The sequence below is a fragment of the Pezoporus occidentalis genome, unplaced genomic scaffold (assembly GCF_034315485.1).
Source record: "Pezoporus occidentalis ecotype Australia unplaced genomic scaffold, CSIRO_AGI_Poc_V1 ctg46, whole genome shotgun sequence".
In the NCBI taxonomy this organism is placed as follows: Eukaryota; Metazoa; Chordata; class Aves; order Psittaciformes; family Psittacidae; genus Pezoporus; species Pezoporus occidentalis.
The window spans coordinates 4484329-4499525 of record NW_026915791.1 but is presented as its reverse complement, the minus strand read 5'-3'; the positions used below and the strand labels follow the sequence as shown (position 1 = coordinate 4499525).

General features: G+C 40.2%; 1 protein-coding gene across 1 annotated transcript in view; it reads right to left on the bottom strand.

Annotated features, from left to right (window-relative positions):
- Nucleotides 1–891: 891 nt before the first annotated feature.
- LOC134172541 (cytosolic phospholipase A2 epsilon-like) overlaps nucleotides 892–15197 on the bottom strand; it is a 33514-nt gene continuing 19208 nt past the window's right edge. The window contains exons 7-20 of the mRNA XM_062635711.1: nucleotides 14462–14525; nucleotides 13737–13900; nucleotides 13358–13450; nucleotides 12815–12852; nucleotides 12026–12161; nucleotides 10441–10577; nucleotides 9487–9709; nucleotides 8826–8940; nucleotides 8132–8269; nucleotides 5072–5179; nucleotides 3814–4008; nucleotides 3234–3400; nucleotides 2315–2501; nucleotides 892–2100 (exon numbers count right to left, since the gene is read on the bottom strand). Of these exons, the coding sequence (XP_062491695.1) occupies nucleotides 1892–2100; nucleotides 2315–2501; nucleotides 3234–3400; nucleotides 3814–4008; nucleotides 5072–5179; nucleotides 8132–8269; nucleotides 8826–8940; nucleotides 9487–9709; nucleotides 10441–10577; nucleotides 12026–12161; nucleotides 12815–12852; nucleotides 13358–13450; nucleotides 13737–13900; nucleotides 14462–14525 (1974 nt within the window). The 3' untranslated portion in view covers nucleotides 892–1891. The remainder of the gene's footprint in view (nucleotides 2101–2314; nucleotides 2502–3233; nucleotides 3401–3813; nucleotides 4009–5071; nucleotides 5180–8131; nucleotides 8270–8825; nucleotides 8941–9486; nucleotides 9710–10440; nucleotides 10578–12025; nucleotides 12162–12814; nucleotides 12853–13357; nucleotides 13451–13736; nucleotides 13901–14461; nucleotides 14526–15197) is intronic.

The window sequence follows — 15197 nt, the reverse complement described above, 5'->3', positions numbered from 1 at the left end:
GCACACTGAGGATAAATGGGGCTTTCCTCTATTAAACCAACAAACAGAAAGACAGCCATGGAAACCAAGGGGTATAGTTAAAGACAGGGATGGGAGGACAGAGAAACTTGATGTCACCAAAGGACCACGGTGGGAAATCTATTTGCAGCTCTTGAAGATGCCCAAAACCCCCAGCTGGAAGATGGGCGGGTGGGAGAAGTAGCAAATGCATGTGTCACCCCAAGTAGGTTTGTCATAATGATAAACAGGGAAGCCTAAGAGGGATGCAGAGCTGGGACAGAAGAGAGGCAATGCCAAAAGGGACTGCATGACTCAGCAGCAGAGATTACAAAGAGAGGATCCCTTGATGAGACCCAGCAAGTAAACAGCCATTTCAGTGCACTGAAGGTTTGAACCAGGGCTGCAAATTGGATGGAGGTGTGAGAGCCTGGAAAAGCAGCTGGGGCAAGGACACACCAGCCCTAAGGGTGCTGAGGTCATGGGAGGTGAGTGTGGGAGATTAAAGACAACAAAGACTAGAGGAAGAGAAGACATAAAGGAATGCTTGAAGGCACTGGGAGAGACAGATGATGATAGCAAAAGGGAAGAGAAATTTTCAGCCTTTTAGAGGTTCAAATTTCATTTTTAATTAAGGATTTATTTCATATTTTGGCTCTGATTCATTATTTATAGCTCTGGGTTTGCCAACACGTTACTTCAGCACAGACAAGTTACTGTGTTTCATTTAAATTTGAAGTAATCAGCTGAAACTGACTGAAGCATTGTATCTTTTATATATATATATTAGTATCTTTGTTGGAATAAAACAGGTTTACGGAGTATTTGCATTATTCAAATCCTTCATAAAGCAAATCATTATTTTGGTCTTCATTTCAAAAATAAGCAGTGTCGACAAGTTGCCTTGTGCTATTTATAGTAGCTGCATAGAGCCTGTGTTGTTTGTATACAGTCAGCGACTGACAAAGTTATGCAATTACCCATGAATTACCCATGGGTATCAGTGTAAAGCACTCAGCTTGCCTTCTTACCACAGAATCTGAATGTCTTTCAGTTTTTGATGTTTTTATTCTCACAGCATCCCATCCTATAATAACAAGAAATGCTATTAATCCTATTGAGATTAATGGGATGTGGATGCTGAGCTGGATCCTCTAAATACCATGAGCATTCAGTAAAAAGCACAACCTCAGGTTAAGTACTTACACATGCACCAGATGAGCTGATTCTGACTCACAACAGAGTTTGAAACAGTCACTTTCAAGGCATTTTCCAAATATAAATATTTCTGGGTTAATAGAACTTGGAAACCCTGAAGTATAAACCATTTGTGTTTTCCATGTGAAATCTCAGCTTTTCTGTGTCTTTTACATTCAGGTTTTCATGTTCTTTTAAACAAAATTTCTTGCTGATACCATAGGAAAATACAGTTTTCTCTTTTTCTTTGAAGTTGCCCACATTTATTATGTATTTTTCTGTTGCACTAGATTTGGACTAAATTAAATATCTGTAGCTCATTTGTCTTCACGTATCACTTCTATTAATGCTGTGAATTTTGAAAGAATTCATATTGCTGCCTCACATTCATGCATTTAAAAAACTCATCAATAAGCCACTTATTCTCTAATGGTTGGTTTACTGCATATACATGCATGTACGTGAAAAAAAAAAACAGTCACCAACAGTTAAATCCAACATAAATAAAGCAAGAGACTAATCATTATTTTGTTCAATCAGTTTATCTATCATTGCCACGTGGTGGAGAAGAGCCACAGGCTGAGACAAGTCTTTGTAGTTTCACAAGTCTGTTGTGCTCATTCACAAGCAGTGCTTGATTCTTCTGCAGGGAAAAAACAAAGTTATACAGGCATCTTTCCGAGACTCAGATTGGCATTTATCTTTTGTGCTGTCGTTTCTGCTCTACGGCTGAATTCAGAGCCTGAAGGATCAGATTTTTGTTGTTCTGAATGTTGTAGCTGGTCAGTTCTACCAGTTTGTCGAACTCGTCCTCTGTGTATGTAAAACTGCTTATGCAGTACGGGGAAAAAATGCTGGAAACATCCACCTTGCCCTGTGCCATCTCAGCAAGGCTGCGCTCCACACCTGGCAAATAAAGAAAGAGCATTGATGGGGTATAGATGTGGTCCCAAGTTCTGCTTCCCATGTGAGCACAATGGTACATCTTGCTTGCTATCCAGACACCTGCATTTCTCAGCCATGGTAGCCACACCAGGGGAAGGAGGGAACCATGCTAGACCATGTTTCCCATCCTGACACAGCTAAAGGGTGGGAGGACTATCTCTGCCCCATGGCTTACCAGGTTCTTTGTATTTTCTGAAGGTGTCATTCACCAGCGGGAAGAACACCACTATCGGTGCTTCTGGGTTCTCTGTGTCTTCAAAGATGTAGCACTCCTTTAGATTTTTCTTTTCTTCTTCACTCATGTGGATTTTGGGAAATGGGATTCCCTGCTTTAGGAAGTACTTGGAGGCTTCTTCCAAAGGCTGCATTCAGAGAGAAAAAGGAAGAGAAGATCAGAAATTCTGCCACCCCCTCTATACTTCCTAATGTACAACATATCCACCAAAAGCCTTTCACAAAGATCCATGAGCAGCAGTCGCTGTCAGTATTCCTTCTGGCCTTTGTCTTTTGCATGAGATATTAAGTACTCAATTATTAACAGAACAATAGTTCCAGACCCAGCCTCCAACTTGCACTACTAATTGTTGTTCTACCTCCTCCTCTTCATCAGCTTTTATCTGCAAGACAAATAAGATGTTCATGGCTGAAAGCAAGGGTGACCTGGCTGCTTAGGACACAGAAACATGCCCCTTTTACTGGAGAAGATCCTGAAATGAGCAGAATGGACAGGAAGTCTTCAAGAGCTTCTGCCCTGTCCATATCTAATAACAGGAATTATAGACCAGGTTATCAGCTGGCATTTGAAACAGCACATATGGTGTCAAAAGACAACTTTTCTCCACAATTTAGAGTAACAACAACAAAAAAATCCAGCTGCTGTTCTAAAGACACCTGGATAAATTACTTCTAATTTAACTGCATGTGGGTACCTTTAAATGGATATCACAAGACAAAAGAAACAAGTTCTTCAGTGGCGGTACTAGTTCCAGAGAAACACTCTGTACAGAGAGTAGCCTTGATAACCACAGTTAAAGAGGGCTAAAAGAGCTAAAAGACAGTGGTCGTTATCGAAGAAAATACAGCAGCTATCGCACCGATGTCTGTGATCCAGAAGAATAGTTTAGGTGCAGGACAACATCCACTTTCCTCTCTGGCCTCATGAGTGGTGGGTAGCTGATATCAATGTATCCTGCTGTGTCTGCCAGGCATATGAACTTCGCTGTTTCTGTCAGCTGGTTGGGGAAATTCTCTAGTATAGTATCTAAAAAGAAATACTTGTTATGATGAGTGATTCACTGAAGAAGCAATTTCTACACTCTTTGGCTTGTAAGGCTGGAAAAATGCCTCTTGTCTCCCCATTACTTTTGCTTTCCAAGACCCTGCTGCACTGTGGAAGCTCAGCCTTGACAGAGAAAAGAAAGACCTGTCCTAGGTAAATAGACAGCAGTCACTCACTTCTCATGTTGCTTTTCTTCTGTCCCCAGTGAGCAGTAGTTGCCTTTCCCTGCAATCAAGGAGCATCTTGGAGCTGATTTGACTGGATGAAATTTAACTAATTATCTTGAAATTTTTGTTGCCAAAGTGAAAAATAAAGCCTGTTCATCATCTGCCTTTTCTTTGCTGATGAAAACACCAACCATATAGCAGATAAAATAAGTATTCAGCAACATTTACCTTTCCATACACAGAAGCTTTTGCTCTGAAGGTATTCATTGTGCACCTGGAACCCCTTCAGGAAGTTGTAGAACTTTGAAACCATCACCCGCTCAGACAGGACCTGCCGAATGATGCCCATAATGCCACATTCAGGGTCGACTAAGTAAGTCTCCAGCTCATGGCCACATGCTGATGAGGAAGGCTCATCTCCTTCTGAAGGGTAGAGGAAATGAACAACAGTCAGAGTGGCAACAAACCTCTTAAAGCTGTAAAGATTATCTACTGCTTGATTGAAGTCTTAGGTGGACACCCTGTGTGCAGGTCAGGGTAGGCTGAGAATCTGCACCAATTTCTTTCAAAATTAGATAAAATCAGATTTGGAAAAAAGAAGAGAAGAGAAGAGAAGAGAAGAGAAGAGAAGAGAAGAGAAGAGAAGAGAAGAGAAGAGAAGAGAAAAAGAAAAGAAAAGAGAAAAGAAAAGAGAAAAGAAAAGAAAAGAAAAGAAAAGAAAAGAAAAGAAAAGAAAAGAAAAGAAAAGAAAAGAAAAGAAAAGAAAAGAAAAAAGAAAAGAGGGAAAAATAAGAAAAAATGCTGTCAGGAGACTTGGACACCCAGAAAAGAGCAGAGAAAATGATTTGCACTAAATGGCACCTCATGAGATTGGGAAAGAGGGCCATTGACTTTCTAGCACAAGTATTTATTGAGCTCAGGGTTCTGCAACATTTCCATAGAGAAAGTGATGAAAAGCCCATAAACCAAACCTGCTAACCACATTTTAACACAGGAGGGACAGCCAACACCTCTAAGGAAAACACAGGTTTACAACAGGATCAAAGAAAGTGGAAATGGAGTTCCACATAATTGACACATCCAAGTCTTCAACAACAACATATGAAAGGTACCATCTGCCAAGGCAAACAGAGAACACAGCACTGAGATGTTTGTTACAACATGTAGGGTCACTGAAAGGCCCCAGGCAGATGATTCATTAAAGAACTTCAGTAGTTTTATATTCAGTGACAAATCCTCACTTGCATAAATTCAGTCCAAGGGAGGCTAATAGAAATAATGTTGTTATGAGGAAATTCAGAAAGGAAATCTAATTAGATATTGCTGGCTCTCCCTTGGGGAGCGGGGAAAGAGTAGTGCAGCATTGGCCTCAGTTTTAAGATTTAAAAAGCCTTCACATATATTTCACACTACATGCATCTGAATGTAACGTTCAGTTAAAGATTCATAAGACAACAGGTAAATTAGAAACATAACTGTAACCAACCAACATCAATAGTCCTGTGTTGTGCACATCTCAGTGAGCACCTTTCTGTAGGATCTGATGAATGCCAGGCATCCAAGAGGTTGTAGGAAAAAACATTGCTCCACAGGCCTGTGCAATGGTAAAGAACAGGGAAAACATGTTTTGAAAACGTGTTAATGGAAAAACACCCCTTTTAAAAAATAATTTTTCAGCTTTGTGAGGGGTATCAGAAAGCTGAAAGATTTTCAAACTCTCATGAGAAACTGCAGGAAGTTCTTTTGTGGCAACTCACACTCTGTCCTCAAAGAGGAGCCTGAATAGTTTTAAACATTGTGCCAGACACTGTAGTTCGTTGTCATGTACATTGCACACACTGCAAACCAGCTTTTTCTGTCCTATAAGCAACAGCCATCAGAGAATAAAACCACAACATTTCCTATAAAATGTTTGGTCTACAAGGTATGTCATATACAACCATACACACAGTTAAAGGTTTGAGGGGCTGCTCCTGAACAGCCAAGACTCAAGTGGTTATTCTGATCCCTGTTATTCTCATCCCTGTAGTCCTTCTTCTACTTTTGTTCTCACACTTAAAAGAAGATCTAAAAATGTCTCAGTGGTGCAGAAATCTCCAAAGCCCCTTGGATCTTGGAAAGCACTTCTTCCTCCACAGCTCTGCCAAGGGCCCTGAGAGGAGCTCTGCCAGAGAAGTGCTGAGCTTTGCCTTGAAAATCTCTACCAGTGAAAGCTTTGCAAAAGCCATACGTTGCAAAGGATGCAGTGATTTGAATTGCACAATACAATAGTTACGCCTTCCATTAATTGGTGACAGAAATACAATTCTCTTGTACGCCTGGCTTGTTTGTGGAGTGGAACAAGAAGCCAAGTGTCTTCTGCTTCCAGGAGGTCCCAATAAGAATAGCACTTTCTTGAGAAACATTAGAAATATGTAATTAAGAAATCAGATAGGTGTTTACTGGTTCTACACTTAGCCAGGAAACAGACTTCATTTGCAGATAATTATTGAGCAGTTTCATCAACACAACCCCATCTTCCTGCAGCTTGAGAAGCTTCTGTCCAGGTCCACAGTGAGAAGGCAACTCCTCTCATTTCTCTTGTCTTTACTTTGTGCCTTCTATACCCATAACTCTTTCACCTCCCCGAACCTTGGGAGTTACATATTGTGCATTTTAATATCTTCCAGACACTGTTGTCCGCATGACATTTGGTCGCAATTGCATAGGCATGTTTTCCTAACATCTTGCACTCGATTTTCATGGTACCTATATTTGCTGAAGTGAGAACTATGAAGAGAGACAGTATCTTTTACTGGGCTGACAGAGTTGAAAATAGCAGACAAGCTTTCATGCACCCTAGTCTTTCTTCTGGAAACCTGAGGATCTGGTATCTCCATGAGCTCATCCAACCTTTCCAGCTCTAGCCGTTGCTATTATAAAAAGACTTGCCTCTCCCTGAAAATTACACCTTGCTTTTATCCTTGAACTATCACATTGTAACTAATTGTACAATTTAATCACAACCTAAGAGGGCATTACATGTTGTATCACTAGATGGCAACATTGCTTTAACTCTCCGCTCTATCCTTCCTAAATACACATCCATGGCTGTGTGGTCGCCAGCTGAATTCAGGTGCTGAGGCTGAGAACACAGAGCTCAGCCTAATCTGGGTGTGTTGGGTATGCTTCCTACCTGGCCACCTCGGGTATGAACACACTACACCACTGACACTGGGAAACAGCAACAGGGGCACGATGTTCTCATAAGGCTCTGTAGTCCTACCTAGTTCTATAATCTACCTCCTACCTCTGGCAGTCAGCACGGAGTGTTTAATGAAAGAAGACAAGATCTCTTCTCCAGTGTACTCTTCAGCATCTAAAGTTTCTGGATTTGGCACTTCTAGTGCTTGTAGCTGCATCTGAACTACTGCATTTCAGAGCCACCAGCCACCATGAATTTGTCCTCTGCTTTACAGACCTATTTCTATTCTTGGTTCCTGTGTTATCTTCTGAGTCTTTTCCCTCAGCCACCTCTTTTCTTAACTCATTACATCAGTAAAAGCTCTAAGCATAGTCATTAAAGCTCTGAGATTTAGTGTCCGTGTGGGTAAGCACTGTCTTCTTCTCCTTATGCCCAACTATTTTCTCATGATTGTACCAATATGACTCTGGCCTCCTCCTGCATCATACAGAGAGGTGCACAACTTCTCTGCACACCAGATAAAGAATAGTACCAGATAAAGAATGGTGTTGCTGGTTTTATGGATTTTTTTAGCTCGTAAGTAAACCTTTTCTTACTGATTCTATGATTCTGTGATAACCTTGCTGTCCCGTTGTGTGTTGTGCTTTACATGCAATACATCTATTATTTGGGGTTTAAAAGCAGATGGACTCTCCTGCAGACAATATGAATCCAGAGAACTAAAGTACAAAGTGGGGTGGTAGAGAGTTCTAGCATTACACAAAATGAAAAAAGAATTGCATAAAAACTGCTAAGCTGTCTTTCAGGCGTTACTGAGAGCTACTCTACTGAAATAAGGATGACAAAAATCACTGAATTAATCATGCTAACAAAATCACAAATATAATACTATTAAACTTGCAAAAATACAAGTAACAGTTCAGAAAATTACTTAAAATTTCCATCTTTCAAAACAAACCCAGTCACAACATTGTTTTTTTTTTTTGCTGTAAAATTATACCATTCATTGATACATTTGGTTTTAAGTTTCCAGTTTCAAAATATAAATGTTTTCCATGTGGAGCTCTGCTGCTCATTTCAAAACAAGTCTAACCTCTTTAAGCAGCCCTGATACTTCAGACATGAGAGCCACCATTCAAGGCAAAAGCAGCAGCAAATAGTGCCATTTGAAATTTCCTCTAGTTATTTTTTAGCTCATTTCCAGTGTCTATAAAATTCACCTAGATGTGAGAGCAGCATGTTGCACACTTTGCTTCAGTCCTGCATGTTGCAGAGCACCAGTTGTACAATGTAGGGTCTGTATTATATTAAAAACACAGTACATACATATGCAATTCAAATATTCACAGTGGAGCACATCACCTTTCATGAAACAGATGCGGCTTTCGGGGAGCTTCTTCATCAGGCGACCCATGAAGAACTCACTGCCAAAATCCTCTGCCCGAATGAAGGCACCATATTTTAAGAACCCGACTTCATAAGGGGTGAACTCTACCCATTCTGCAAAGGCACAAAAAGAACTTTTTCAGTTCAAAAAATTAACTTTTAAATCTCAGTCCCTACTTCCCTGCAGGAAGGGCTCTGAAATGACAAAGAAGCAGCTGCAGCACAAACCATTTCAGCAGGGTGATCACAGGCTGATCTTCCTCAGGATAAGAGGCTATCATTCAGCTGGTTTCACCTGCTCACTCAGTAATGTTTCCCAAACTCATTCATTCAGAACTTCCAAACAGGCCTCTCCCGACAGGACATGAGTGAAGTTTATAGCAAAGCCATCAGCCTAAGTTAGCCCACATACAGGGCTAAGCCTTTGACTTGTGAGTATCTCAGCTCTCCTTAAGTACCTCCCCCAGATTTCTCCTGCCCCATAGATGAGGGGTTCTTACCAGACCCTAGGCATAATATCTAGAAATGGAAGAGGAATTTAAGAAGGAAAAGGAACTGTATATCAATGTTATGGTTCAGCAGTGCATAGAGTTGTAGGACATGCAGTAACTGATAATGCAGGTTATTTGAACACCAACCAAGTCCAGATACAGCTCAGGTTTGCCATCACCTTTGAACTCGGGAAGGCTGTAATCTTCTTTGATGTTGAGGATCATGTAGATAGGTAAGGGATTCTGACCCTGACTCAATGCCTGTCGCTCATCTGAGAGTTTGTGGTTGTTTTTCTGTGAATTGACCAGAAACAGAGAAAGAGCAAAACCAAGGGACCTTCTTGGCATGGTGCATGGGCTTGCAAGACTGCAGCAAAATAAATACCTGTTCCCATCTTCTTTTTCTTGGTATCTCCACTCATTTTGTGTCCACACATTTTTTAAACCAAGGAGTGATCTAAATGTTTACACATCCACATAAGCTTATTTAATTACAGGTGGTACACTTTGTGGTACAATGGTCTCTCATTCTTTCCAGTAAATGCATCCACTTTACAAGTTCTTACAGAGAGGAACAGAGCACAAGAAACCAAAAGCAGGACTTTGCTGTTAGGTGATCAGATACTCATACTGGTAGAAGACAGATGTTTTCTCTACGTATTACCCTTTGGGCTGCTAATTACATGCTGAGAGATACGTGGGGACAAAACCCCTTTGTTAGTCAGCAGAAATCATCTGCTGGGTAATGCTGGCACACTCTCAGACTAGCATCTGCCCCTTGAACTTAATTTTCCATACAAGAGAACTCAGTAGCTATTACAGAAAGCATGGACACACTACCCCATCACTTAATGCTTTTTCCAGCAGAAGCCCCCATAAATCAATGCTAGAGATCTGGTATCCCTCTTGCTTCCTCAGTTTTAGCTCCTTGTCATAGTACTTCAAGCTCTCCACGGAAAAGCAGCTTAGTTTGCACTTGGTCATATGTCTGCGGACTTCACCAATCTGCCTGGACAGATCCTTGTGTGACCAGTCAGTGCTCTGATACAAGTGTGACAAGGTCCTGGAGAAAAGAAAGGAAATATATGTTATCATATGCCTAAGACACTTCCGCTTGTTAGGCTTGGATTTAAGGACCACATCAAATGAACTATCTGAGGTTCATTAAACACATTTTCTGGGCTCTATTATTGAAGAGAAAAGATCTTTTGATTTAGGGACACACTCACACCCGCCCCACTAGTGAAACCTAAGGACTTGCAAAAAGCCCCTCTGTGTTATGTTGATTTATGTACAAGTCTGTGACAATCTTGTACAAAACAGGGGAAGTTTAGATTGGTATAAGGAGGAAGTTCTTTACTGTAAGGGTGGTGGTGCACTGGAATGGGTTTCCCAAGGAAGTTGTGAATGCTCCATCCCTGGTGGTGTTCAAGGCCAGGTTGAACAGAGCCTTGGGTGACATGGTTTAGTGTGAGGTGTCCCTGCCCGTGGCAGGGGGGTTGGAACTGGATGATCTTAAGGTCTTTTCCAACTCTAATTATTCTATGGTTCTATGACTTGCACCAGGATCACTCACTAGGAAAGATCCTAGAGGTGAAACAATGGGTCAAGGAGAACGTTGCTCCCCACCAGCCAGTGCTTAGTTCATATGCTGTCTCAAGCAATGTGTTCCTAATGCAGGAAGAAAAACACCAGAGACTAAAGTAGTACACCTTCCTTTGCTAAAATAAAGAAGAAAATTCTCTCACACAGCAGACTATTGAGGTGACGAAGGACGTTCTTCATTCTCCTTACCATGTTGAACCAGATGACCCAGTGATGTATGAAATAGCATCTAAGAGACCCAGCTTCTGAAGACCCAACAGGTTGCCTAACAAAGATGTCAGTGCCCGGGTGCCACCTCCTGTTGTCATGACTGCTACAACTGGTACCTGTTTAAACATTGACATGGCAGTGTTAAATAACTTAGTTTACCAGCACATATGATCAGAGCTGAGTTAATTGCATCATTTCTATCTCACAAGAAATTCCAACATTTCACCATTTCCCAAGCAGGAGAGAAAAAAAATGAAAATCTGGTATTTTGCAGAGAAGGAAAAAAAAAAAATGGAATTTGGTAATTAGCTAATTTTTACCTTTTTTGATCAATCATTTTTGATTCTAAGTTGCTACATGTTGGTTTACCAAAACAGCTCAAAAGTTGTTGTTTCAAGGCATTTCTGTATTACAGTGCATTTTCCCTAATGGAACATCACCTCATGAGAGCTCTATTTTGAGAACAATCAGAGCGCATCCTCTCTTGTAAGTCAAGTATAATGACTATATTACATTTCCTATAAAGTACCTAGAGTGTATAATTGCAGTGACGAACCACAAAGGCTAACTGCATGGAAACCTAAATTGTTTTACAGGAAAGCAAATTCCTCCAAGAAACCCACTGAGCGGAGCCAAATGACATTTCTCATACAAATTTCCAGGCAATTGCACCAAGGAAATACTCAGTAATGACCTGATTCAAATCAAGAACTTCAGGTTAGAGCAAAATTTTCTGATTTGAGTTTACTTGACTGTGAAAAAAACATTCTTTGTTGGAAAATCTGAAATTAGTATTAAAAAATACTTATACTTAAGAAACTACTTTTTTTCCACAAAAACTAGTGTTCTAATGAGAAACAATATATTGATGTGATCAGTTTGTGAACGGGAACATTGTTTATAGCATCCAAAATCAATGTTTAATAGGCCTTTGGTGCAGCTGTCCTGAACAAAGGGAAAATCAAAGGTGACAAGAACTCTTCAAATGAAAGCTTCATTTCCAAAGTGCCTGATCACAGACTGTGTCCCCTCCCTAAAGCACCAGCTCTCCCCATAACACCATGGACATGAACAAATACAACCCTAACTCAGTCAGATAGACAAGAGAAAAATGTTGAATGTCATTGTGCTGTTAAGAGTGATGATACAAGTAAGATGTTGAACAACAGAGGAGTCTGTGATATGAAACATTCTCATCAGTCAGTGCTGTGTGTCACTTTAACTGTTTAATTGTTTGTCCGCTCCGAAATCTGATAATAAAGAGTACTTTATGGGGCCTTGGTGACTGAATGCTCAGCTTAAGAGAGTAAGGCAATCACAGATGAAAAAGAAAAAAGACAGGGAAAAAAATGTTGATTTATGGTGTTTTGTTTTCTGAGCAAGCACGTAGCAAGTGGGTTTGATACTACCCATGCTCTCGCATTGTTTCATCTAAACATTCCTCAGTGCTTTGCATGGGACACTAAATACATTGGGGCTGGTTAAGGAACAATATGCAAACAGCTGCAAGCATAACATATTGCTGTTCCACAGCACAGTCTATTCTCTATGGTTTTCCCCATACCTCATGGTCTTGTAGGTCTCGCTCTAAATGAAGAGCTTTTTTCAGAGCAGAAGCCACAAGCTTCCTCCGTTTCTGCATGAAATTTTTCTCCTCCGTACACAGATCAAACTCCAAGCGAACATCTAAGTTTTGTGACCTCAAAGAAAGCTCAGAGTTAAATAGGATGGGCATGATCACTTACAATTAATGTCTGGACTCATCCGTATGAGTCACAAGCTCTACTGTTAGGCTTAGAAAAGCTGCTATTGTGACACCACAAAAAGCACATCACAGACGGTATAGACGTGGTGGAGAAAAGGTAAAGTCAAAAAGTTGTAAAATCTTATAAAAACAAAACCAGAAATATTGTTTATTGCTACACTGATTTTCAAGAAGTGTCTAACGTAAATACTGCAATCCATCTACAGATACTACAAACAGTGGAATATTTAAGATTTGTTGCCTAAACCCCTCCAGATTTTATAAATACAAATACTGTGGATTCTTTACAAGTAAAGGAAGTGAGGTACAATCACGTCTCTTTCTAAACTTGCAGCTCCATGGACTTTGCAGCTGAAAAAGATTATTCCCTCTATCCAAATTGAACTCCTGCATAGTGGCATAACAGGAAATTTTACCCAGCTCAGCTGACAATGTTCACTTTCTGGATATGGGTAATTAACATGGGATAAATAGGGGTGAATATAATACATTCTCCCTTAGTTACAGAAGAAAAGTAAGAAGGCAAAAAGGCTGGGCAGCATCTTTTTTTTTCCCACAACCACAGAACCCAAAGGTGGAATTACTTACCAGTCCTTTGACTTCACATCTAAATTGATTGTTTCATCCTAGGGAAAAAAAAACACACTGTAATAACTGGAGATGATTTTATTGTCCTTTTCTTTCCATTCAGGCAGCTATGAAGCCCTACACTTTTTCTGGGAGCCATGTAGGAATCACAAAGCCATAACAATCAGAAAATCCATCCAATTTTTAAAACTTCTCCAAGTCCTCTTTATTTTCTTTAAATTCTTTCTTACTAAAAATAGAAACAGCATTACAGAATAAAAAAACAAAACCATCTCTGCCTGTGTGCCCTATCTTGCTGCATGGTTTGCATTGGCTCTGGTGTGAATTAGTCACCCAGCAGGTCACAGAAATCCCTCTGTCAAACATTTGGCTCTAGGTTTTGGTTCTACTTTGTTCATATGAAAACAGACAGGTCCATAACCCATTATGTTAGGAATGTAAGGGCACCAGCAGTTACATATCTAACCCTCTACTTCACACTGATTTAATTAAGTCATGCCCATTGATCTTCACATTTATTCTAAAGAGAGATTTATCAATCACCTTTGCTACTGCTACTTTCTCCTTGAAGGGAAGTGAATCCAGAGGAATAGTGAGGGATGCATGGCAGTCTTTTTTCTTTTCATCTGAAGTACACTGAGAAAGAAATTACAATGTAGAAAACTATTCAATGTATACACCACAAAAAAGTACTGTGTCCAACTTACCCTACCAAATGGGGTCACCATTTAGCAGTTTCCAGGTTGGCATCTAATATTTAGGTGTCTTAGGGGGTACAATATTCCTCCAGAGCAAAAGATAATGAAAGATGTGATTTAATTGAAAATAATTGATAGGATTTAATTGAATTCTTTCCTTTTACCTCAGTTAAGTATGGAAAACTGTGAGTTTACTGTGCTTACTGAAGCTAACAATCACATACCAAAGGGAAATGAGGTTTCTTCTGTGCTAGAGCTACGCACAGCTCTGACAGGCTGTACTTGATGTAATGGAAGTCCAGGGGCTTCACAAGTTGCCGGGAAGAGCCCAGTGACAGGGCCTGGCTCTCTTCATAGGATCCCTTCACTGAGAACAAGAAGTCTTTTTCTAAGAAGAAAAGAGATTAAAAACACAGAGAGAAGCTAACTACAATGATCTCAGAAACAGAACATGAAATAGTCATTCAGAAGTTGTCATTTTTACATATAAAACATTCAACAATGCTTAAAAGCTGCAAGACTATTTATTGAACTAGGGAACATCACAAGAAGAAGAAGTTAACAAGAAAAAAGAAAAAGAAAATTAAAAAAATCCCAAAGAGCTCATAAAACAGCAGTAGCTGTTTGAAAAACTCAGACATACTGGGAATTTGGGGAAAATATAGATTATTAATAGAGGAATATATGCTTAGTTCTACAGCACTAGTAAGATTTTTTTCATCACTCTAGTAATTCATTTGAATGGCAAAATCTAGGTTTTATATTTAGCATAGATACACTACAATTGTTGAATCTATGATCCTGTAAATACTCATAAACATACAGTTCCTTTGCTCTAATTGTAAGAACCAAATAGGAAAATTGCCAAATAAGAAAACTATAAAAAAATTAGAAATCTACAATTTACCATAAAATAAGATTTTTTTAGTTTCTAAGTTTAAAGTCTAACCTGAAGGATCTTTCTTCATCTGTCTATTGTCCACTAGGACTTCCAAGCAGGAAATTTCACGAGACTGTAGCATGGATGAATGAGAGAATTAAGTGTACAAAACATTCCACATCTGAGTTACTTCACTGCTATCTGTCTCTGGTCACCTGTCTACCCTGAGTTTATTAGGCTGATAAGAGAAATACCTTGGCACTCTGGAAGATATGCCAGGTTTCAGCTGAAATTAAAATGGCTGTGGCGGCCCATCCATGGTGATGGGCCTGGAAAGGGAGAGGAAATAACAGGGGGAGGAATGTGGGTGTGCTGAGGCTTCCCAAAGCTAGACTGATGGGTCAACCAAGCCACAGGTCTATCCCTGCAGCCTGCTTTGGCAAAGTTGGACAGCCAAGGGCTACCTCCTCTAAGTAGTGAGTTAGGGGCAGTGGAGAAAGCAACTTCCATATTATCCCATGGAGGTGTGGAAAACTGGATGGCCATGAGTGCTGTCCAAGGGAAATCCCAAGAGGGAATGACACAGAGGCATTAAGTCAGTGAAAGAGCACTTCAGGCTTCATCAAAAGGCTTGTTATCAGCTGGTGGTGGTGGACAGTTCTCTGGGTATCCCCAGTGATTGTGTTCTCTCTTTCCTAATGCATCTTCCCACTGAGAGCAACACAAGAGGATGGCTGGAGTGCCTGACCCTCCTTTTCCCTCCCATTCAGCCATGCTTGTAGTGAGGTGTTGGGTCACCTGCAAG